This window comes from Apodemus sylvaticus, chromosome X (assembly GCF_947179515.1).
Source record: "Apodemus sylvaticus chromosome X, mApoSyl1.1, whole genome shotgun sequence".
In the NCBI taxonomy this organism is placed as follows: domain Eukaryota; kingdom Metazoa; phylum Chordata; class Mammalia; order Rodentia; family Muridae; genus Apodemus; species Apodemus sylvaticus.
This window is the reverse complement of record NC_067495.1, coordinates 32,245,915-32,270,020: the sequence shown is the minus strand read 5'-3', so window position 1 is coordinate 32,270,020 and position 24,106 is coordinate 32,245,915. Positions and strand designations below refer to the sequence as shown.

The following is a 24,106-nucleotide window of genomic DNA, read 5'->3' as shown; positions in this document are numbered from 1 at the left end:
TCCCCAATCCCCAGCTTTAATTGAGCACATGCCTCATGTAGCACATGCCTGCATTAACACTTCTCAGCATGGTCATCTCACATCTCGAAGGAGTAGTGGAAGGAAGAAATATCTCCTCTCCCCATTATACAGAGGAAGGAAACTGAGTCCAGGGATAGATAGGAAAAGCACCTCACCATAGACAGCACTGCTGAAATGGCAGAACCAGGAGGCCCACTGTGAATTAGCGACTCCTTTCAGCTCACTTGGAACTTTTAGCCCTTGCTTACTTTTGGAATGTCCCAACCTGAAAGCTCTGGGAGGGCATTGCTTCTCTCTAGTATGTGATAGTGCCTGTCGGTAGTTTGCTTTCAGCTCTCAGACACTGCATTCACTCTTTTTCATTTCTCTGTCCCATTTGCTTCACATATTCTCAACCCCTGTGATCTTGTGTCCACTGTCTTCCCAGATGTGAACTCACTTGTTTTCCTAACTTGAACTTTTCCTTAAGAGCAGTATAGCAACACCATACCAAAAGGGGGAAGTAAATTACCACGTGTTTGGTTCTCATGTCCTCTCTCCTCTGTCTCTCTCATTCTGTTTCTCTTATCTCTTCTAGTCCTGTTTCCAAAGAAGAGCTTATCTCCATCCCAGAATTTTCACCAGTGAGTGAAATGATTCCTGGGATGTCTCTGGACCAAAATGGAACTGGTAATGCCCGGGCACTTCAAGATATCTTAGATTTCACTGGCCCTCCCGCATTCCCCAAGAAATCCAGTGAAAACCTCAGCCTTGATGACTGTAACAAAAACCTCATCGAAGGATTTAACAGTCCTGGGCAAGAAACTACTCTGAACACCTTCTGTTGACAAAGACAGCATTTCTTTAATGAAAGGTACAATCTTTTAATGATACTCTAAATCTCCCCAATTAAGATGTAGTAAGAATAAATACTGCCAAGCCTCTTGGACAGTTTATTTTAATTGAAAATTATAAACACAAATATATTTTGCAGCACATACAGAAATTGAGAAGGATTCTAAGTAATTACTTTATATGTGGGCCCCTAATGTAATGTCCTACTCATGTCCCTGTGGGTAGGAAAGTTGAGAAGGTTTGACAGTGAGACAAGGAGAGAATGCTTAAATGGCTGCAGGAAGTTCTAGTAACTCACCACTGAGTTTCCAAGGCAGCTATCATCTGCTCCTGGATTATAGTTGAGGTGAGAGAAGAAAGAAATTTATTTTTGTGTCCTGAAGGTTCTCTCCTAACACTGACCTTTTTGTTGCCAAAGAGCTTTTGTTCTCATTGGCACTCTCATGGTCACTCTTGCATGATTTCTCAGGAACATTTTGGCCTCTAGAGTTTCTCTTCCTCTCCCTTTCTCCAGCTCCCAGCTGTGTTTTACATGCTAAGCTTACACTTTACTACTGAACAATACCAGTCCCTCTCATGTAAGAGTCTATCTGTGTTATATTCATTCCACAGTTGTATGCACCTATATTTTACATTTGATTTACGTTAAGACTTGAAAAAAGCAAATAAAAATGCTTTTAAATGTGTGTGTGGAGTTAACTCTCCTGACATGAGTGCTAGGAATCAAATTCAGGTCCTATTCAAGAGCAGTAAGTACTCCTGACCACTGAACCATCTCTCCAGCCCCTGAAACTTATTTTTGAACAATGCAAATATAATTGGGTATATCATCAAATCTATGGATAAGTTACTAATTCCTATGGCTTCTGCTACTTTGTATTTTTTGTTGTTGTCACTTTTGTATATAGTGTCTGCTTATGTGTGTGAAGGTGTCCTCCTCTATTACTCTCCACCTGACTTCTTTGAGACAGGGTCTCTTACTGAACCTGGATCTCACCTTTATGGGGACTAGCCTACCTTAACAGTGAGCTCCAGCAATCCTCTTGCCCCGTCCCTTACCCAACAATATGATTACAAGTGCATGTGGCTATGACCATCTTCTATGTGGGTGCTGGAGATCTGTACTCATACTGATGCGTGCACAGCAAGCACTTTTACCTACTGAACCTTTCCCCCAGCCCTCCTTTCTTAGAAAGGTTTTTAGATTCTCAGAATTCTATCACTTGTTTTATGGTGCTGTATTCTTCTGAAAGAAATTTGATACCTAAACTGAAGTCTAATTTTTCAAAAAAAAAAAATCAAATACGGTAATAGGGTAGGAAAGCCACAAAGCTGTATTTTGTGTACATATTTCTACCTGACCTCAGTCCTTGTCTATAGTCTTTAGTATAGACATTGGGCTCTAGAGCCTCCTTCAGTCAGTTCTCTGGAAAGTCCCTATAGTCCTTTGACACAAAACAGGGAATTCATGAGAGGCCACTTTTAATTTTTTGAGAGAGGGTCTCATATAGACCAAGCCGGCCTGAAGTCACTATGCAGACTAGAAAGTATTCCATTCCTCCCTTCCTCATCCTTCATGAATCTGGGCACTAACCCTGCTTCCTCAAGGGAGAACTGATCGTCACTCAAGGGCAGAAAAACCCAAACAAAACATATGTCAGTTTTAAAGAAGTCCCATATGAGGAACACTTGGACCATTAAAATAATGATTCTGTAGAAACTATACACCGGTTATGTTGAGAAATACTGTATTAGCCAAGTAACAATGCAAAATACTTGGTGTCTGCTTTAATCTTACATGCTTTTGCTTTTTAATTGACACAGGTGGTATTTGGATCACCCTTGAAGCTGTCAGTGTTGAACCTGAGCTGCTGGCCACCTAAAGAAGCTTCTTTTGCCCTTAACTGCTGGATTCCAAATTACTAGATTCAAAATGTAACTGTATTCCTAGGTAGTTTGGCAAACATGGCCTCTCTTGGTAGAAACCTTGAGACTTTTGCTTTGTGGGGCTTTAGCAAAGTTTCATTTTATAGTTCTACTTATGAGCTTCAGCTGCTGCTAAAGCACCTCCTTGACCTTCTCTACTATCATAACCTGTGTGATGCTGTCTGGGAACCCTACTTTAGGACACTCGAATTCCCAGAGTTGGAGCACAGAGACATCTAGATGTCTCTTTCTATAAAACTCTTTTATTTATCCACACTCTAGTTAAATGTGTACTACTCAACCTGGGCTGCTTATCTCCCTGTCTTTTGTGTGTGTGTGTGTGTATGCGGTGGGGGAAATCTAGCTACGTTCTCTCTGTCTCAGGTTTTTTTAGTTTATTATTAAGCTTCATCATCTGCAGAGCATTACCCTACATTACTGTTTAGGGGTTGAAGAAATGTTTGGTTGAGTTAATAATTAAATAGTGGCAATTATTTCTTTTCCCTTATGGGAACTGAATCTAGCAAAGGTCTTTCATGTCACACCTTTAAAATCTTCAGATTGTCATTCTAAACCATTGAATGGCTTTTCAGCTGAATGATTCAAGTAACATACAAATGGTTATTTTCATGGCTTTGCTTTTGTTTTTCTAGATCTTGGAATTTTCTTTTGTTTGCTTCTATGTTTGACTAACTGTAGTAAAAAAGAGTCAGTGCTTTGAAAGGGGGCCCAAGTTGGTTCCAGTATGTCGCTTTAATAGACTTTAAACATTAAAAAGTCTAAACAAGGAAAAATGACACTAGAATGTATAAAACTCCGTATATGCCATATTTAAATTTTTCATTTCTTGTGGTGAGATGTAGCTTTACTATTAAAATGGCCTTTTCTTTGGAATTTTTTGTTTTAACGTGTACCTTAAAGCTTTTGAAAAGATCCTTAATTCTGAGATTTACAAACAGAAGATATAAAGAAGTCTTAAAGCTGGTACAGTTTAAGAATGTATTAGTCTCAGAAACTATGTATGTTTATGTGATATAATCTAAATAAAATACATATGTCTAAGAATGCTGTGCCAATGACCTTGATGAATAGCCAAGGAGATAAATCTTCTATGACAAGCACATAAATAGTCTGACATCCAAAAAAATACCTGACCATGTTTCTTAAAGCTTTATTTTGCTAAGTGTCTGTTTCATTGAGCTCCACTGCACCTCTCAACACAATTGTGATCGTGTGATACCTCATTTGCATGCTGTGTACATTCTGTTTAATGTTAATACATTTTCATTGAAGAGTCTGATGGCTTGTTGGTGTTTTGTTTTTGTAATCTCAGTAAAGAAACTCATTGAAACCAACTCAGATTTTAAAACCTGAAACTAGGTAGAGAAAAAAAAGCCAATTGATTTCTGCATAGGTGTTCTTTCTCTGTCAGATTCATTATAAATTCCTCAGTTGTCAGTGCCAAGTGGAGCCAGCTGTAGCTTTATTGATGGCTTGTTCGTAGAACATGCTGAACTTCGGAGAGTGGATAGGTTGCACTGAGCAAGCAGTTGGAAGAAATACATTATTATGGTGTAATTGATGAGACTTTCATGTAGTGGTTTGGCATTCAGATAATTGGAGTGAGAATATTGGCTGTTTCAAGGATGGGGAAACCCAGACTTGACTTTTTGTATCTCTGGCGTGATTTTTTTGGGGAGACATGAACAGTGACAGAAACCCAAGTCTAGTTTGGTGAACCAGTGAGTTTATTGGGGTTCCTTCAGGTGTATGGATGAGAGATTATTTATAGGTGCTCAGATGAATCAAAGGCAGCTATGTTACATAAAAAAACTACCCCAGTAGTCTTGGTGATGACTCTCAAGAACTAAGTGAGTTCTAGAGTGTTATTACAAGTCACGTGCTGGCAGCTTAGGCAGCAGGAGACTGCTTACACCAGCTACAGTTTACTGTTTGTGTAACTTTGAAGGACTTTGTGAATCTTGTAACTGTCAGGACTCTGTTATCTTTGTTTACATCAACAGGTTTATGAGTCTCCTACCCTCCAGGGAAGGATATTTTTATTCAGAGAAAATAGCAGCACATAATACATGACTCAGGCTTGTCTGCACACCCTGGGTAATAGTGCCAACCAAGGGAATAGAGTTTTGAACCTTCATGGTGACTTCCTCCAGAGCAATCTGAAGCTAAAGGCCCAATCAGCACAGCCTTTCCAGGTTCTGCCTACAGAGCCTCTGACAGGATTAGAAGTCATTTGTGTTAGCGCTGGAGAGATGGCTTGGTTAAGAGTACTGACTGCTCTTCCAGAGGTCCCGAGTTTAATTCCCAGCAACCACATGATGGCTCACAACTATCTGTAATGGGATCCCATGCCTTCTTCTGGTGGGAATGAAAACAACACACTCATATACATTAAACAAGTAAATAAATAAATAAATCTATCATAAAATATCTTTTTTAAAAAAAGTCATTTGTGTCACCATAACCTCTACCATAGGATTTTTGAATATCCTAATTGTTTGCATGGTTTTCTAAGTGCTTTTAGAAATCAAATTAGAAATGATACAAAGGAGCTAGAGAGATAGCTCAGTGGTTTAGAGCACTGACTTCCGGAGGTCCTGAGTTCAATTCCCAGCAACCACATGGTGGCTCACAACCATCCATAACGAGATCCAATGCCCTCTTCTGGTGTGTCTGAAAACTGTTGAGTGAAATATTAATAAAGTAGAACCAACACATTCCCAAGCTTGTGCCTCTAACTCTCTGCCCCAGTGGCCTGACCAGCCATGCACTAGAGATTCCCGGAGATTCAGTGGACCAGAGCTCCTGAAACATCTCCACACAGCTCGCTAGGTTCCCAGTGGCAGGTCACTACCACACCAACCCAGTGCTTCAAATCCCTCATGGCCTTTGTGGTCATGGCAAACCTACACCACTTTCTCGCTTGAACCTAGACGAGCCTCAGCATGAAGGAAAACACAAACGTCGTTCAGAAATAATAGTAACACAGTCTCTGGATGCAAAGACTAAAACCTAATCTTGTTAAGCCTTATTAAAATCTGATTCCTCTGGTGGTAAATCCTTGTAGATCCTCCATGATACCAGGAAACTCTAGCAACTATATCTTACCCCTCAGCTGTCCTGGTTCCAAAAGGAGCTCACTCTCTCCTGTTTCCTCTCTTCCTCTATCAATCCTGGAAGTCCTGCCTACTGATCTGGTGATTGGCTTCTTTATTCTTTAGGGGATTGGTTCACAAGAACAGCACCAGGTCCATCTACAACACTTACCCCTTTCTGTTCTAATATAAAACAAAACCTTTCAATATAGAGCACAACTATTATCATTTTGTACTTTGTATTGATAAACCTAACACCCAGTCCATCGATTCTGTCAATAAGATAGAACATTGTCATCTATCTTAAATTAAAAAGCTTATCATTTTACACCTGACTCACGTCCTAGCTTTATATTGTAAAACCATCCTCTCAAATCTGTGTCATCTTTCTCAATGCTAAACACCTTGGGTTGGCAATGAGACTACCAGTCTTCAACCCCGTCAGAAATCCTAGAAAAACTGATATTAACTGAAAATATATCAGAAGCCTAACACAGCTTCCAAAACTTAGCCAATTTATAGAGACCGCTGATCATCCGGACAGTCCCTTCAAAATGTTGGAACATCAGTCTCAGTCTTCTGGCCAGGATCATCTAACAGACCTTAGAGATACAGGAATATTATCTATTCTGTCTTGGCAGAACCAAGCTCTCCTAAAACTGTAATTGTGTCCTTTCTTTGGACAGTATTATGTCGGTAGATGAAAAGAGGCAATTTTTGCCTAGTGGCTGTCTCGTCACAACTGGAGTAACACATAGATGCTCAATTTCTTCTTTGAATCCAAGACAGGGAAAGCTGTCAGCAGACTAGTCTCAACAAGTGAATAAATAACATTAAATATCACATTTTGTGGATTTCTGATGTTTTTGAAAAACATCTATATAAAGTAATTTGGACTGTTGTCTGTTAACTACTCTCAGCTGTTTCTAATTAAAATCCTGAAAACACCCTAACAATAAACCCAGAGCCATGAATTTGCTATTTGGGCCTAAACTCACAGGCTTAAACATCTTGGAGCAGAATAAAATAGCAGATATAGAAGGATTGGGTATAATCTTTGTACTTACAAAATTTTGTATCAATAGAAGAAATTTATACCAATGAAACCCTTGATTTTGCATCTAAATAAATTATGTACTAATTAAGAAATTATGACCTCATCCTAGTAACAAAGATTTCTACCAAATGAGATTATGGCTATGCAATCAATTCTAGCTATTCCTCCCTGTTCTAATATTACCATTTCTAGATTCCTTACAAAGACCACCTATTAATGACCCTCTTCATCTCCAAAGCCCAGGGAATGGGATCAACAACTCTTCATAATTTTTTCAAGCTAAATATGGGAACTGAGATATTTTTAAGGGGGGGAGGGTAGGGAGAATAGAGTTGGTTGGCCTTAAGAAGGTCACACCTACAATTGATTTGTCTCTAATGTCTCTGTCTTGACTGGATCAGGCTGAAAGTCCAAGACATACAGAGTTCAAGGGGAGACTCACCAAGGCTGTATATTCTGTAATATAAAAATTTCAAAAAATTTTTAGTATCAAGATAATTGTTTGATTCTTTGGAATCTAGTTCTTCATATAATCTTTTTTCTCTCTTTTTTAAATTTGATATATTTTTTATTTACATTTCAAATTATTTCCCCTTTTCAGGCCCCCCACTCCCTGAAAGTCACATAAACCCCTTCCCTCCCCCTGTTGTCCCATCCACCCCTTCCCACTTCCCAGTTCTGGTTTTGCCCTATACTGCTACACTGAGTCTTTCCAGAACCAGGGGCCACTCCTCCTTTCTTCTTGTACCTCATTTGATGTGTGGATTAGGTTTTGGATATTCCAAATTTCTAGGCTAATATCCACTTATTAGTGAGTGCATACCATGATTGATCTTTTGAGACTAGGTTACCTCACTTAGTATGATGTTCTGCAACTCCATCCATTTGTAAGAATTTCATGAATTCATTGTTTTTAATGGCTGAATAGTACTGCATTGTGTATATATATGACATTTTTTGCATCCATTCTTCTGTTGAGGGATACTTGGGTTCTTTCCAGCTTCTGGCTATTATAAATAGGGCTGCTATGAACATAGTAGACCACGTATCCTTATTACATGCTGGGGAATCCTCTGGGTATATGCTCAGGAGTGGTATAGCAGGATCCTCCGGAAGTGACATGCCCAGTTTTCTGAGGAACCACCAGACTGATTTCCAGAGTGGTTGCACCAGTTTTCAACCCCACCATCAGTGGAGGAGTGTTCCTCTTTCTCCACATCCTCACCAACACGTGCTGTCTCCTGAGTTTTTAATCTTAGCCATTCTGACTGGTGTAAGGTGAAATCTCAGGGTGGTTTTGATTTGCATTTCCTTAATGACTAATGAAGTTGAGCATTTTTTAAGATGCTTCTCAACCATCCGAAGTTCTTCAGGTGAAACTTCTTTGTTTACCTCTGTACCCCATTTTTAATAGGGTTATTTGGTTTTCTGGGATCTAACTTCTTGAGTTCTTTGTATATATTGGATATTAGCCCTCTATCTGATGTACGGTTGGTGAAGATCTTTTCCCAATTTGTTGGCTGTCTATTTGTCCTTTTGATGGTGTCCTTTGCCTTATGGAAACTGTAATTTAATGAGGTCCCATTTGTCAATTCTTGATCTTAGAGCATAAGCTATTATATTCTGTTCAGAAACGTTCCCGCTGTACCGATGTCCTCAAGGGTCTTCCCCCATTTTCTTTTCTATTAGCTTCAGAGTGTCTGGCTTTATGTGGAGGTCCTTGATCCATTTGGAGTTGAGCTTAGTACAAGGAGATAAGGATGGATCAATTCACATTCTTCTGCATGCTGACCTCCAGTTGAACCAGCACCATTTGTTGAAAAGGCTTTTTTTTCCCCATTGGATGTTTTCAGCTCCTTTGTCAAGGATCAAGTGGCCATAGGTGTGTGGGTTCATTTCTGGATCTTCAATCCTGTTCCATTGATCTGCCTGCCTGTCACTGTACCAATACCATGCAGTTTTTAAGACTATTGCTCTGTAGTATTGTTTGAGGTCAGGGATACTGATTCCCCCAGAATTTCTTTTATTGTTGAGAATAGTTTTAGCTATCCTGGGTTTTTTGTTATTCCAGATGAATTTGAGAATTGCTCTTTCTAACTCTATGAGGAACTGAGTTGGGATTTTGATGGGTATTGCGTTGAATCTGTATATTGCTTTTGGCAAAATGGCCATTTAAACTATATTAATTCTGCTGATCCATGAGCATGGGAGATTTTTCCATTTTTTTGAGGTCTTCTTCCATTTCCTTCTTCAGAGTCTTGATGTTCTTGTCATACAGATCTTTCACATGTTTGATAAGAGTAACCCCAAGATACTTTATACTGTTTGTGGCTATTGTGAAGGGTGTCATTTCCCTTATTTCTTTCTCGGCCTGCTTATCCTTTGAGTATAGGAAGGCTACTGATTTGCTTGAGTTGATTTTATAACCTGCCACTTTTCTGAAGCTGTTTATCAGCTGTAGGAGTTCTCTAGTGGAGTTTTTTGGGTCAGTTAGGTAGACTATCATATCATCTTCAAATAATGATAGTTTGACTTCTTCCTTTCCAATTTGTATCCCTTTGACCTCCTTATGTTGTCTAATTGCCTGAGCTAGTACCTCAAGTATATTATTGAAAAGATAAGGAGAAAGGGGGCAGCCCTGTCTAGTCCCTGATTTTAGTGGGATTGCTTCAAGTTTCTCTCCATTTAGTTTGATGCTGGCTACCGGTTTGCTGTATATTGCTTTTACTATGTTTAGGTATGGGCCTTGAATTCCTGTTCTTTCCAAGACTTTTAAGCATGAAAGGATGCTGAATTTTGTCAATGCTTTTTCAGCATCCAATGAAATGACCATGTGGTTTTGTTCTTTGAGTTTGTTTATGTAGTGGATTGCATTGATGAATTTCCTTATATTAAACCAACCCTGCATCCCTAGGATAAAGCCTACTTGATCATGGTGGATGATCATTTTGATGTGTTCTTGGATTCGGTTGGCAAGAATTTTATTGAGTATTTTTGCATTGATGTTCATAAGGGAGATTGGTCTGAAGTTTTCTTTCTTTGTTGGATCTTTGTGTGGTTTTGGTATCAGTGTGATTGTGGCTTCGTAGAACGAGTTGGGTAGTGTTCCTTCTGTTTCTATTTTGTGGAATAGTTTGAAGAGTATTGGTGTTAGGTCTACTTTGAAGGTCTGATAGAATTCTGCACTGAAGCCATCTGGTCCTGTGCTTTTTTTGGTTAGAAAACTTTCTATGACCCCTTCTATTTCTTTAGGGGTTATGGGACTGTTTAGATGATCTATTTGGCCCTGATTTAATTTTGGTATTTGGTATCTGTCTAAGAAAATGTCCATTTCCTCCAGATTCTCCAGTTGTGTTGAGTATAGGCTTTTGTATTAGGATTGATGATTCTTTCCTCAGTTTCTGTTGTTATATCTCCCTTTTCAGTTCTAATTTTGTTAATTTGGATACTTTCTCTGTGCCCTTTGGTCAGTCTGGCTAAGGGTTTATCTATCTTGTTGATTTTCTCAAAGAACCAGCTCCTGGATTCATTGATTCTTTGTATGGTTCTCTTTGTTTCCACTTGATTGATTTCAGCCCTGAGTTTGATGATTTCCTGTCTTCTCCTGGGTGAAGTAGCTTCTTTTTGTTCCAGAGCTTTCACATGTGCCATTAAGCTGCTAGTGTATGCGGTCTCCCGTTTCTTTTTGGAGGTATTCAGGGCTATGAGTTTTCCTCTTAGCACTGCTTTCATTGTGTCCCAATGATTTGGGTATGTTATGCCTTCATTTTCATTAAATTCTAAAAAGTCTCTCATTTCTTTATTTCTTCTTTGGCCAAGGTGTCATTGAGTAGAGTATTGTTCAGCCTCCATGTGTATGTGGGCTTTCTGTTGTTTTTGTTGCTATTGAAGACCACTCTTATTCCATAGTGATCTGATAGGAGGCATGGGATTAGTTCAATCTTCTTATATTTGTTGAGGTCTGTCTTGTGACCAATTATATGATCGATTTTGGAGAAGGTACCATGAGGTGCTGAGAAAAAGGTATATTCTTTTGTTTTAGGATAGAATGTTCTATATATATCTGTTAAATCTAATTGGTCCAAAGCTTCAATTAGTTTTACTGTGTCCCTGCTTAGTTTCTGTTTTCCATTGAGGATAGTGGAGTGTTGAAGTCACCCACAATTATTGTGTTAGGTGCTTTGAGCTTTAGTAAAGTTTCTTTTACGAATGAGGGTGCCCTTGCATTTGGAGCATAGATGTTCAGAATTAAAAGTTCTTCTTGGTAGATCGTACTGGCTGGCTTTGTGTGTCAACTTGACACAGGTTGGAGTTATCACAGAGAAAGGAGCTTCAGTTGGGGAAGTGCCTCCATGAGATCCAGCTGTGGGGCATTTTCTCAATTAGTGATCAGGTGGGGAGGGCCCCTTGTGGGTGGTACCATCTCTGGGCTGTATTCTTGGGTTCTATAAGAGAGCAGGCTGACCAATCCAGGGGACGCAAGCCAGTAAGAAACATCCCTCCATGGCCTCTGCATCAGCTCCTGCTTCCTGACCTGCTTGAGTTCCAGTCCCGACTTCCTTTAGTGATGAACTGCAATGTGGAAGTGAAAGCTCAATAAATCCTTTCCTCCCCAACTTGTTTCTTGGTCATGATGTTTGTGCAGGAATAGAAACCCTGACTAAAAGAGTGGATTTTTCCTTTGACCAGCAAGAAGTGTCCCTCAGTGTCTCTTGATGACTTTAGGTTGAAAGTCAATTTTATCTGATATTAGAATGGCTACTCCAGCTTGTTTCCTGAGACCATTTGCTTGTAAAATTGTCTTCCAGCCTTTGACTCTAAGGTAGTTTTTGTCTTTGACACTGAGGTGTGTTTCCTGTATGCAGCAAAATATAGGGTCCTGTTTCCTTATCCAGTCTGTTAGTCTATGTCTTTTTATTGGGGAATTGATTCCATTGATATTAAGAGATATTAAGGAATAGTGATTATTACTTCCTGTCATTTTTGATGTTATTTTTATATTTGGGTGGTTATCTTCTTTTGGGTTTGATGAAGGAAGGTAACTATCTTGCTTTTTCCAGGGTGTAGTTTCCCTCCTTGTATTGGAGTTTTCTCCTATTATTCTTTGTAGAGCTGGGTTTGTGGAAAGATATTGTGTAAATTTGGTTTTGTCATGGAATATCTTGCTTTCTCCATCTATGGTGAGTGAAAGTTTTGCTGGATATAGTAGTCTTGGCTGACATTTGTGTTCTCTTAGAGTCTGCATGAGATCTGCCCAGGATCTTCTAGCTTTCATGGTCTCTGGTGAGAAGTCTGGTGTGATTCTGATAGGTCTTCCTTTATATGCTACTTGGCCTTTTTCTCTTACTGCCTTTAATATTCTTTCTTTGTTTAGTACATTTGGGGTTTTGATTATTATGTGACAGGAGGTATTTCTGCTCAGGTCCAGTCTGTTTGGAGTTCTGTAGGCTTCTTGTATATTCATGGGTATCTCTCTCTTTAAGTTAGGAAAGTTTTTTTCCATAATTTTGTTGAAGATATTTGCTGGCCCTTTCAGTTGTAAATCTTCATTCTCATCTATACCTATAATCCATAGGTTTGATCTTCTCATTGTGTACTGGATTTCCTCAATGTTCTGGGATACAAGCTTTTTGCATTTTGCATTTTCTTTGACTGTTAAGTCAATGGTTTCTGTGGTATCTTCAGCATCTGAGATTCTTTCTTCTATCTCTTGTATTCTGTTGTTGATATTTGTGTCTATGGCCCCTGGTTTCTTCCCAAGGTTTTCTATCTCCAAAGTTGTCTCCCTTTGTGATTTCTTAGTTGGTTCTACTTCTGTTTTTAGATCCAGGATGGTTTTGCTCAGTTTCTTCGTTTGTTTGTGTTTTCCTTTAATTCTTTAAGAGATTTTTGTGTTTCCTCTCATGACTTCTGCCATTTGACTTTCTCCTGCATTTCTTTAAGTCTTTTTTGTGTTTCTTCTTTATTGGCTTCTATCTCTTGAGCCTTATTCTCCTGAATTTCTTTAAGTGATTTTTGTGTTTCCATAGGTTTCTAGCTTATTCATGTTCCCCTGTATTTCTTTAAGAGATTCATTTATGTCCTTTTTGTGTTCTTCTAGCAGCATCATGAACAGTGATTTTAAATCCAAATCTTGTTTTTCTGGAGTGTTGGCATATCCAGGACTTGCCGATGTTGGAGAGTTTGATTCAGATGCTGCCATATTGCCTAGATTTCTGTTAGTAGCGTTCCTGCATTTGCCCTTTGCCATCTTGTTACCTCTGAAGTTAGTTGGTCTTGTCTCTGGCTGGTGTTTGAGCCTCCTGTGAGTCTGTAGGGATATTTCCACAACACTGGATGGCTGGGTTTCCCCTGTCACAGATTACTGATGTGTTGTCCTCCTCTTGGGTACCCTTGGAGCCCTAGTGTGCCTTGCCCCAGATTGTGTCTGTAAACCAGGTGGTGCCCGTTTCCTCCTTCAGGTAGTGCTGATGGTGTATGCTGCGGGGACCTTTTCTGTGGGAATGAGCAGAGTGCTGATCACTGCCGGGCAACCGCTCACCCAATTGGGTTGGTGCACACAAGGCTAGCCTAGCTGCTCAGGCCCTGAGTCTAGGCAAAAGCCTGGCTGGCTTAGGCCTGAGCAATGTTCACCTCAGGCTATCACTGTTAACTGATTCTGTCTGGTACCCAAGATGGCGGTGTGTGTGTGTGCACTCCTTGAAAGTGCCAGGAGAGTCTGCCCAGCTAACAACCTCCTGGCTGGGTTGGCATACAGATGGCCTGTTGTATTCCTTAGCTGCCTGCAGCTATTACAAAGTGGGTTGCTGGAACAGAAGCTGAGGGATGGATAGGGAAGGGGCGAAAAGAAGGGCCAAGACAATATTCACTGATCAAAGCCGGAAACTTTAATGGCGCCAGACCTTTTAACAGTTTGGGCAAACCCTTCCCCCCAGACTCCAGGCTGAGTTCTGGTGGAAGTTGTCTAGCTTCTCTTGGAGGTCCTCGTCTTGACTGCTCCTGCAGCTGGGTGGGTCACCTGCTTAATTCAGGAATTCCTAGACCTGGAGGAACAATGAACTTAACCTTTACTTCGAGCACTCCACCCTAGGTTGAGCAGGATCCTGGCTATCTGGGAGAAGTTAACCTTGACCATAGTCAAGTACACTCTTAGCACTCCACCCAAGGATAAAAATTCCTGCTTTAACCTACTTCCCTATTATGTCCTAATGGCAGATTCCTGCCTGAAGCCAGGGATTGTCCTTGACCAATGTCAAACTCAAACCATGTGCATGACTGCCCCAGTATGGCTCTGTACAATGGCCCACTGGACAACCCTGGGCCTGGGTGCAATCCCACACCTGGCAGGCTTAGACCCCTGCTATATTAGCCTCGGGCTATGACTGTTAGCCGGCTTTGCCTGCTAGAACTCTCTGGTGTCCCATAGCCAAAATGGCAGCGCATGTGCGCCAGGACCGGGCAAATAACCTCCTGGCCAGTTGGCACACTGATGCCCCCCCAATAGCCCAGGGCCTGGGCCTGGTGGGATTAGACCCCCCCCCCCTGCGATGTTGGCCTCGGGCTAAGTCTGTGTACCTCGGGACTGTTGGTTCTCTCTGGAGTCCGAGAGCCAAGATGGTGGAGAGTCTCTCATAACTGACTAGCGGGAGGCAGAGTTCTGATGTGGCTTCTGTGCGGTGAAAGGCGCTGTAAATCTGCTGCAGCTTGCAGCCCGGCTGGCCAGCGATGGTCAGTGGTAGTGGGCGCAGGGCCTTCCTGTACTCTGTTGCCTTGGTTCCACTGCTGATGGCCCTTCAGCTGGACAAGCAGCTGCTGCCGCCGCTGCCACCACCGCCTCTCTTCATATAATCTTAAATATGATCCATATAACTCTGGAAGGTATAAATACTTTAATCACCTTTTCCAAAATTCACAAAGACAAAACCTTTTTTTCCAAATCAGCATATCCTTGAGCCAGTAACCAGAAAAGCCTTTCTCCCAGAGAAATAATATAACCACAAAATTCAAAACATCACACCCATTTTGAAAATTAAAACAATCTAAAACAAATGAAGTAAACTAGGATACTATATATGCTTATACTAGGCCTTTTCTATTTTGCCAAGCAGGAAAAGACACTCAAGATCCCCGAGGAGCCCATGTTAGCAGAATATGAGCTTCCTGTAGCTGGTTAAACAATCTATACAATCTTTCTGTTAGGCTTTCTGCCCAAAGTCACAGACATATTTTATTAATACCTGTATAATATCTGTCTGGTGAACTCTCTACCTGGAGCCACAGATATAGATAATTAATACCTATTCAAAGCAGGCAATGATTATCACTGCACTCTCTACTCTGGAGTCAGTGACTAATATTCCCTATCCTAGTTCAAATTAAAAACAAAACAAAACAAATGAAGTAAATTAAAATACTGTATATGCCTATACTTAGGCCTTTCCTATGTTGTCAAGAGGATATAAAACCCAATATTCCCGTGGAGCCCACCTTAGACAGAATAGAAGTATCCTGCGAGGCATATTAGAGAAATAAAGCTTTATACCAGCTTAACACAATTGATTCACACTTCTATTTATACCTACTTATAAGCAGGAAGCTAGTCAAAGCAGGATTTATACCCAGAATTCCCATAAAGTCACGTTAGACAGAATTTGAGTATGCTGTAAGATATAATAGAGTGATATATTTATACCATCTTTAAAGCAATTAATTCAAATTTTCACTAACATCTGCCTATAGGAAGCACATAGTTTTTACTTGTTAAGCTCTCTGCCTAGTGCACCTATCATTCCCCACAGCAGGGGACCTCAGAGCCAGCTTTCTATGTTTCAATTTCCACATGACTCACCTCAGTGCTACCCAGCTGCTCACTTTAAAATAAAAAAAAAAGGAAATAAGATAAAACTCTAACTCTCAGGCTAATAATCTTAAATTTCTAGTGTATTCGTGCCCAACTTGCCCATTGGTTCTCCATCTGGTTCCTTGGTAGTGTACTCACATGTATAAAGTAAAAAAATACATCTTTTAAAAAAGAAAGAAATGAGGGCTAGAGAGATGACTCAGTGGTTAAGACCACTGACTGCTCTTCCGAAGGTCCTGATTTCAAATCACAGCAACCACATGGTGGCTCAAAACCATCCATAATGAAATCTGACACCCTCTTCTGGTGTGTCTGAAGATAGCTACAGGACTGACCAAGCAAGCGGGGCCAGCCCGGAGCAAGCAGAGGTCCTAAATTCAAATTCCAAGCAACCACATGATGGCTCATAATCATCAGTACAGCTACAGTGTACTCATGTACATAAAATAAATAAATAAATCTTAAAAAGATGATACGAAGAACTAATTGATTGTTAAGTATATACACTTTGGGGGTAACTCCAATTTTCACTTCTCAGTATTTTTCCGAAATCCTGATCATGAAAGAAAATGGCAATTATTGAAAATACTAGAAACAAGAAGCCTGTTATGCTCTTCCACCCAAGAACCCCGGAAGAAATGACTGAAGACAGTAATTCCACAGGAGGGCAACTCTTAAGGGGAAAAAATCGATACTTTGGTTTTTGTGTGTTTCAATTTTAAAAGATCCCCATAAATCTCTAGAAATAAAATTCATAGAAATAGCTATCTTTGAGAACTTATTTGGAGACTTCTAACAGGGGAGCACAACTGCCCTATATCCTTGAATAAAGACTTGACCTCGTCATCTTCAGTCATCCAAGCATAAAGCTTCATGAGGGACAAACATGGCCCAGTGAGAGAGGACTGTCGCCTGCCTAGCCATCTAGATCAGCTAAGTCAACCCTGAGGATCAATGGGATAGCAGACATTACAGTCAGATGGCCCTCATGTCCAAGAAATACCTTTCTGAGGTTTGCCCAAGGGGTCTTAGGATGGGAAGATCTGTGCACGTGAAGGTGATTAACTGGGAGGAGGCACTCAGATTTTGGCTAACTAATGGGGTTTCTTTTAGACCAAGTCAGAATTCTATAGTTTATGTAAGAAAACAAAACTAAGAAACTTAAGTTTTTAGAAAGTTAAATTTCTTCTAGCAAATAATAAAGTGCATACTATTTTTATTACATAAAACAGTATACACTGGGGCTAGAGAGATGGCTCAGTGGTTAAGAGCACTGACTGCTCTTCCAGAGGTCCCGAGTTTGATTCCCAACAACCACATGGTGGCTCACAACCATCTGTAATGGGATCTGATGCTCTCTTCTGGTGTGTCTGAAGACAGTGACAGTGTACTCATATAAATAAAAATAAATCTTAAAAATAAAAACAGTATGTGCTGATAGAGAAATTTAGAATAGCAGTGGAAACCAGCAAGAGTGAAGATAAACTAGCACTTAATATTGCATGAATCTAAAGGCTGGCCATTTTGTACTTGTTAAGAAATAACAGGACTTAGTGCTTCCTAGGTGTCAGCTGAGTTAGGTTCTGAAATCAAGTGGGAGAAGAACCTAGAAGTTACAGTGAAGAGATGAAAAAGCATCATCTAAGATGTGGGTCCCAGTTGTGCTTTAATGTTAAGTGGAACAAAATTAAGATAACAAAGCTTGGGAACCTCTCCTGAGGATCTTGTTCTCCATTGCCCCAGGATGTGTTGCAGTCAGGAAGTGGAGCAAGGGAGAAGTGGGCCTCTGGTCACTGAGCTGCAGGCTTCTGTCTGAATACACCATAGTGACTGGCAGCAGGACTAAGTTAATTCAATGCTGTGTTAAGATTTGTTCATGCCATGAGGTAGATACAAGAGGGTAACACAAACACCCCAAGATGTACAGCTAGAATTAAACAGAGCTGTCTTTAACTACAGGATCCATGCCCTGAGAAGAGGTTGACAAAAAGAAAAAAAAAAAAACTACTACTACTTTTAGCAGTGACCAGCCAAGACCCTTATGGGGGCGGGGGGATCCTAATTCTGAGTATGATTAATTAAAAAGGGAATTCTTCCTTCTCCTTGAAACCTTTTTTTTTAAAGTTGAGCTGATCACAGTGTCACACCCTTTTAATCCCAGCATTTAGGAATCAAGAGACAGGCAAATCTCTTGAGTTCATGGCTAGTCTGGTCTACATAGTGAGCTCGAAAACAGCCAGGGTTATCTTATGTAGAGTCAAACAAAAGCAAACAAAAGATATGAAAACAGATGTAGAGGCCCACAGCCAAACATTAGATGGAGCTCAGGAAGTCCTGTGTAAGAGTTGGGGTAAGGATTGAGGGACCTAATGAGGACAGGGACTCCACAGGAAGACTAACATAGTTAAATATCCTGGACCCTTAGGGGCTCCCAGAGACTGAACCACCAAGCAAAGAGTATGCATGGGCTGAACCAAGGACCTCTACACATTTGTAGCAGCTGTGCAGCTTGGTCTTCAAGCAGGTTCCCCAACATCTGGAGCAGGGGATTGCCCTGACTCTGTTGCCTGTCTGTGGATCCCATTTCCCTAGCTGGGCTGCCTTGTCTGGCCTCAGTGGGAGAGGATTCTCCCAGTCCTGCAGTGACTTGATGTGCTGGAGGTTTATGCCTGAAGGGGAGAGGAGAGGTGGAGGGGGAGTAGGGGAAGGATCTGTGTGAGGGAGGACTAGGAGGAGAGGGGGCCGAGATTAGGATTTAAAATGAATAAATTAATGAAAAAAACTACCAAATAAATAAATTAGTTTTAAACACCCTGAGATAGAGTTGACATCCTATAAAACTCATGCTTTTAACATACACAGGTCTGGTAATATACACCACTGTAGCAGGGTGCTTGCCTAGCATACAGGACATCCTAGGTGCAGTTCCCAGCACCAAAAACAAAACAAACAAGACAAAACCCACAACTCCATGGTCTTTATTCATAACATTTTCCAGCCACTGCTCCTTTGACCTCTGAGAACACCAGGCATGCAAGTGGAACAGATACATACACAAAGACAAAACATACACATAAATAAATAAGCAAACAAATAAACTAACAAACTGAGGAGAAAATAGTCATGTTTTTTCTTTTTCTTTTTTTATTGTATTTATTCGCTTTACATTCTGCTCACTGCCCACCTCCTAGACACCCCTTCCTATAATCCTCTGCCCCTCCCCTTCTCCTCTGAGAGGGTGCAGTCCCCCTGAGTATCCCCCCCCACCCTGGCACATGAAGTCTCTGTGAAGCTAGGCACATCCTCTCCACCTGAGGCCAGACAAGGCAGCCCAGCTAGAAGAGCTTATCCCACAGAGAGGCAACAGCTTTTGGGATAGCCTCCTGCCCCACCCCTGCCCCACCCCCTGCTCCAGTTGTTTGGGACCAACATGAAGACCAAGCTGCACAGTTGTTACATATGTTCATGGAGGCCTAGGTCCAGTCTGTGTATGCTCTCTGCTTGGGGCTCTCTGAGAGTCCCAAGGGTCTAGGTTAGTTTACTTTGTTGCTCTTCCAATGGAGTTAACATCCCCTTCAGGGCTGAAATCCTTCCTCCTGTTCTTCCATAGGAGTCCCCAAGCTCCATCCACTGTTGGGCTGGAGGTATGTGCATCTTTCTGAGTCAGCTCAGACAGGGTGGAGCCTTTCCTAGGCCAGCCACGCTAGAGTCCTGTCTGTAAGCAGAACAGAGTATCATTAACAGTGTAAGGGGGATCGGTGCTTGCTCATGGGATGGTCTCAAGTTAGGCCAGTTATTGGTAAACCTTTCCTTCAGTCTCTGCTCCATCCCCTACCCCTGCATTTATTGTAGACAAGATAAAGATTTGTGGGTTCCTGTGGTTACCCTCTTCAGGTTCCATACCCCCAATTATGTGAGTCATGCTAAGGTCACCACTGAGGATGTTGGGGCTCATGCCCCTTCCATGAGCCCTGGGTAACCCTAAAGGTGGAGAGGAAGCCAATAGATTTCCTAGTAGATACTGGGACACAACATTCATTCTTTAAACAACCCATGGAACTCCTATCTAATAAATCATGGGTCAAGGGAGCAGGCTACTGAGACTGATCAATATTCATGGACTACCTAAAGAAAAATAGATCTGAGCATGAGATGTGTAACTCACTGTTTTATGGTGATCCCATGAATCCCATATCTGCTCCTGGGCAGAGACCTCCTAACCAAAATAGGGGCACAGATCCATTTTGGCCCTGATGGGGTACAGGTCTTAAACAAAAATAGCCCTATGCATGTACTGAATGTGTAGTATTAGAAGAAAACTATAAACACCTCCTCCAGACATTAATAAGGACCCATATCTTGAGAGGTGCCCAACCCTTATACCCTGCTGAGCCAGCTACCTGAACCCACTCTCAAAAGATCAATCATGGTATGCACTCACTAATAAGTGGATATTAACCTAGAAAACTGGAATACCCAAAACATAATCCACACATCAAATGAGGTACAAGAAGAACGGAGGAGTGGCCCCTTGTTCTGAAAAGACTCAGTGAAGCAGTATAGAGCAAAATCAGAACAGGGAAGTGGGAAGGGTTGGGTGGGAAAAACAGGGGGAGGGAAGGGGACTGATGGGACTTTCGGGGAGTGGGGGTCCAGAAAAGGGGAAATCATTTGAAATGTAAATAAATATATCAATAAATTAAAAAAAAAAAGAATCCAAAGGGGAAAAAAAAGGAAAAAAAAAAGAAAAGGACTTCATGAATTTTGCAGGCAAATGTATGGAACTAGAAAATATCATCCTGAGTGAGGTAACACAGACCCAAAAGGACTTGGATGGTATGTACTTACTGATAAGTATATATTAGTCCAAAAGTTCAAAATACCCATAATACAACTCTCAGACCACAGGAAGTGGGTGTATAGGTGGAGGTGTACCCTCTCAGAATTGGGAGAGGATGGGGGGGGAAAACTCGGGGAAGGGGGACAAGGAAGAGGGTAACTTTTGAAATGTAAATAAATAAAATAATAAAAAAAGAAAAAGAAATAAAGAATACACACTGAAAAAAAAAAGATGTCTATATCATATTGGACCTTAAGGATGTCTTCTTCAGTTTGCCACCAGCCTAAGCTAGTCAATCTGTGTTCACTTTCAAATGGAGCCATCTGGAGCACGGATTCAACATGTAGCTAATACCCATCTTAAAAACTACAGCATCAGCATCAGCTCCAGATCCCTCCTCCCTTATAAACCTTGTCCCACCCCAGGTCCTTCCCTAGGGCCTTTGACACAACTGTCCTGTTTAAACTCCTTAACTCCACCTTCAATTTTATTAGCTACTTCACTAACCTCACTAGAGAAGATTGCTGGCTGTTTGGACCCCAGGACCCCATACTATACTGCCTGGGCTACCACAGAAAATCTGTTGACACTCGTAGAAATCCTGTCAAGGTGTTCCTGGGGAAGGACTCTGATCTTCACCCTTCAAGCAGAAACCAGAAAGTGATGATTTGTAATAGATAAAGGGGGAAGGCTAAGTAGCTTGCCTCACCTTAAACATCACATCCTTACTGTCGAAGCCAGCAACTCCTGCCTTGTGCCTCTGATGGAACTTGGTTTGCATGCACCTCAGGTTTAATCCCTCGCGTCCATCCACAGATACTTTGAAATTCCAGCTTATGTGTCCTGGTTCCCCTGTCCCCTCAAGTACCTATATGGAACCAGCACAGGGAAAAACAAGACTTTGAGGCATCACCAATCCTACTTACAGTGCTTGTAGGGTCTGACATAGCTGTGGGATTAAGTATTGCTACTGTGGCCCTTGTCAAAGCAGATGAGACTCTTCAAGTCCAAAATAATCTTATAGACTCAGTCCTAGCTCAATTAGAAAAGTCAATCCATCACTTAGAACAGTCACTAGACTCATTAGATGAAGTAGTACTACAAAATAGAAGGGGATTAGACTTATTCTTCCTGGAACAGGAGTGGGGGTGGGGGTTCTGCCATGTCATAGGAGAGCTATGTTGCTTCTACACCAACTCAGGCATTATCAGAAATAGCCTGGCCATGGTCAGCCAGAGACTAGTGAAAAGAGCTAAACTCAGGCAACAGAATCAAAATTGGTATGAATCATTATTTTCCTAGTCCCCCTACACTAATATGGGCATGAGTGGGACCAATTCTGCTCTTGTCAACTGTTCTCACTTGTGGACCTTGTGTGGTAAATGCTCTAGACAAATTCATATGAGAACTAATCTTTACAGTACAATTGATGATTCATAAGCAGCAATATAAGCACCTGGAGACATCTCAAGGATTTGAAATGGGACCTTGCTCAATGAGGGAATGAAAGGATGACATAAACCTCATTTGTCTCCATTTAAGGACAAGGCCTGATTTAAAAAAAAAAAAAAGCCTTAAGGCACCAGCTCCAGGCACAGGCCATAAGTCCCAGAAACTAGGACATAGTACACCAGCTCCACAAACAGACCATAAAATCCAGAAACAAGGTCATAACGCCCCTTCTAAAGAACAGCCTAGTAATAACCACAAAGATGGGGACATCTTATCTCATAATGGGCCATCTGTACTGGGCAGCCCTATCTCATCCTATGGTAAAACCTTCATGACATAGGAACACAGACCACTGACCATCTGTGACCCCCTAGTACCCACCAATGAAATTTTAGATTACATAATCCTTCTAGAGAGTTCCCCTGGTTCCCCATAAGAAGTCCTGTGCACCTTTTTCTGGGGTTGCCATTTTGGAGAGTAGTTGACCCCTGCATGCTGGCTGTTTCTACAGAATAAATGCTCTTTGCTCTTTGTTTTTGCATATTATCTGAGTCTGGGATCTTCTTTCAGCGATTTTCGAACCCTACAATCTGACCATATCTTCTGTCCCTCCCCACACCTGATCCTCAACTCCCATTCCCCTCCTGATCCTCGCTCCCACCCAGTTCCCTCCCTCCATCTGCCTCCTATGACTATTTTATTCCCCATTCTAAGTGAGATTCAAGCTTCCTTGCTTGCGCCTTCCTTCCTGTTTAGCTTCTTTGGGTCTGTGGAGTATAGCATGGGTGTCCTGTACTTAAGTAAGACTATGCCTGTCCTTTGGGGTCTGGGTTACCTCACTCAGGATGATATTCTCACAGTCCACCATTTGCCTGCAAAAGTCATGATGTAGTACACAGACAAATGTAAGCAAACATATACATAGAATATTTTTCTTTATAGTTGTGAGTCACCATGTAGGTGTTCAGAGTTAAAACTGGGTTCTCTGGAAGAGCAGCCAGTAGTCTTTTTTTCAAAAAAAAAAATATTTTCTTTTTTGGATATTTTCTTTACATTTCAAATGTTATCCCCTTTCCAGGTCTCCATTCCTAAAACCTCCATCCCATCACAGCCCCCCCACCCCCACCCCCGCTTCTACATAGAATATTTTTTAAAGAGCTGATGTTTCTGGTGTTGTGGCACAAACCTTTTGATATCATAAAATGGAAGTGAGGGGTAGGGTGTCTTTGGCAGACTTCCAAGGTGTGCCCCTGAGAAATTATGCCACACAACAGATCAAGTGTAAGAGATTTAATGTGGGAAGAGAGAGTGAAAGGCTGCCTCAGAGTGGGGACATGAAGGAGGGATAGTTGCAGACAGCCAGGGAGACAGGTAGCGGGGACAAAGAGAGAAGAGGGCAGAGCGGGCTGAGGCATGGGAGAAGGCAGAGAGCACATAGAGAAAGAAACACTGGAGGGACAAGGAAAAAGACTTGAGGGCAAAGAGAGACCTGGGGTTGGGGAGCTTTTATACACAGCATACCATGGTGCAGTTGGCAGTAGCTTATGTCAGGAAGAGATGTATGAACCGAATCTAATAAAAAATAAGACACTTGTAAGGGGCATGGAATAAATTAGAGGAACGGCAAGCTTTAAATACAATAAAAATAAGATTAGAAACTCACATAGTCATCTTTTCCCTTTATATTAATTTTGTATCAATTTTATAATTTATTCCCATTATTTTAATGATATGTATGTGGATGGGTATGTGCATATGAGTGCAGGTGCCCTTAGAGACCAGAGGCATCAGATCCCCTAGAGCTGGAGTTAAAGGCTGTGTGAGCTTCCAGACATGGGTGACGGGACTTGAACTTGGGGCTCCTGCAAGAGCAATATGTGTTCTTTACTGCTAAGCCATCCTTCCTGGTCCAACATCAATTTTTATTTAAAAAATAAACCTACAAATGTATAACTTTCAAAATGAGTGACATACCACTACGTATATTAAACTGCAAAAGA

At 41.2% G+C, this 24,106-nt stretch overlaps 1 protein-coding gene across 10 annotated transcripts in view; it reads left to right on the top strand.

The window, feature by feature from the left end:
* Map7d2 (MAP7 domain containing 2) overlaps positions 1–848 on the top strand; it is a 55,137-nt gene extending 54,289 nt beyond the window's left edge. For all 10 annotated transcript variants that reach the window (XM_052171043.1, XM_052171039.1, XM_052171038.1 and 7 more), the window contains one exon: positions 599–848. In XM_052171043.1, the coding sequence (XP_052027003.1) occupies positions 599–848 (250 nt within the window). The remainder of the gene's footprint in view (positions 1–598) is intronic.
* Positions 849–24,106: the final 23,258 nt, after the last annotated feature.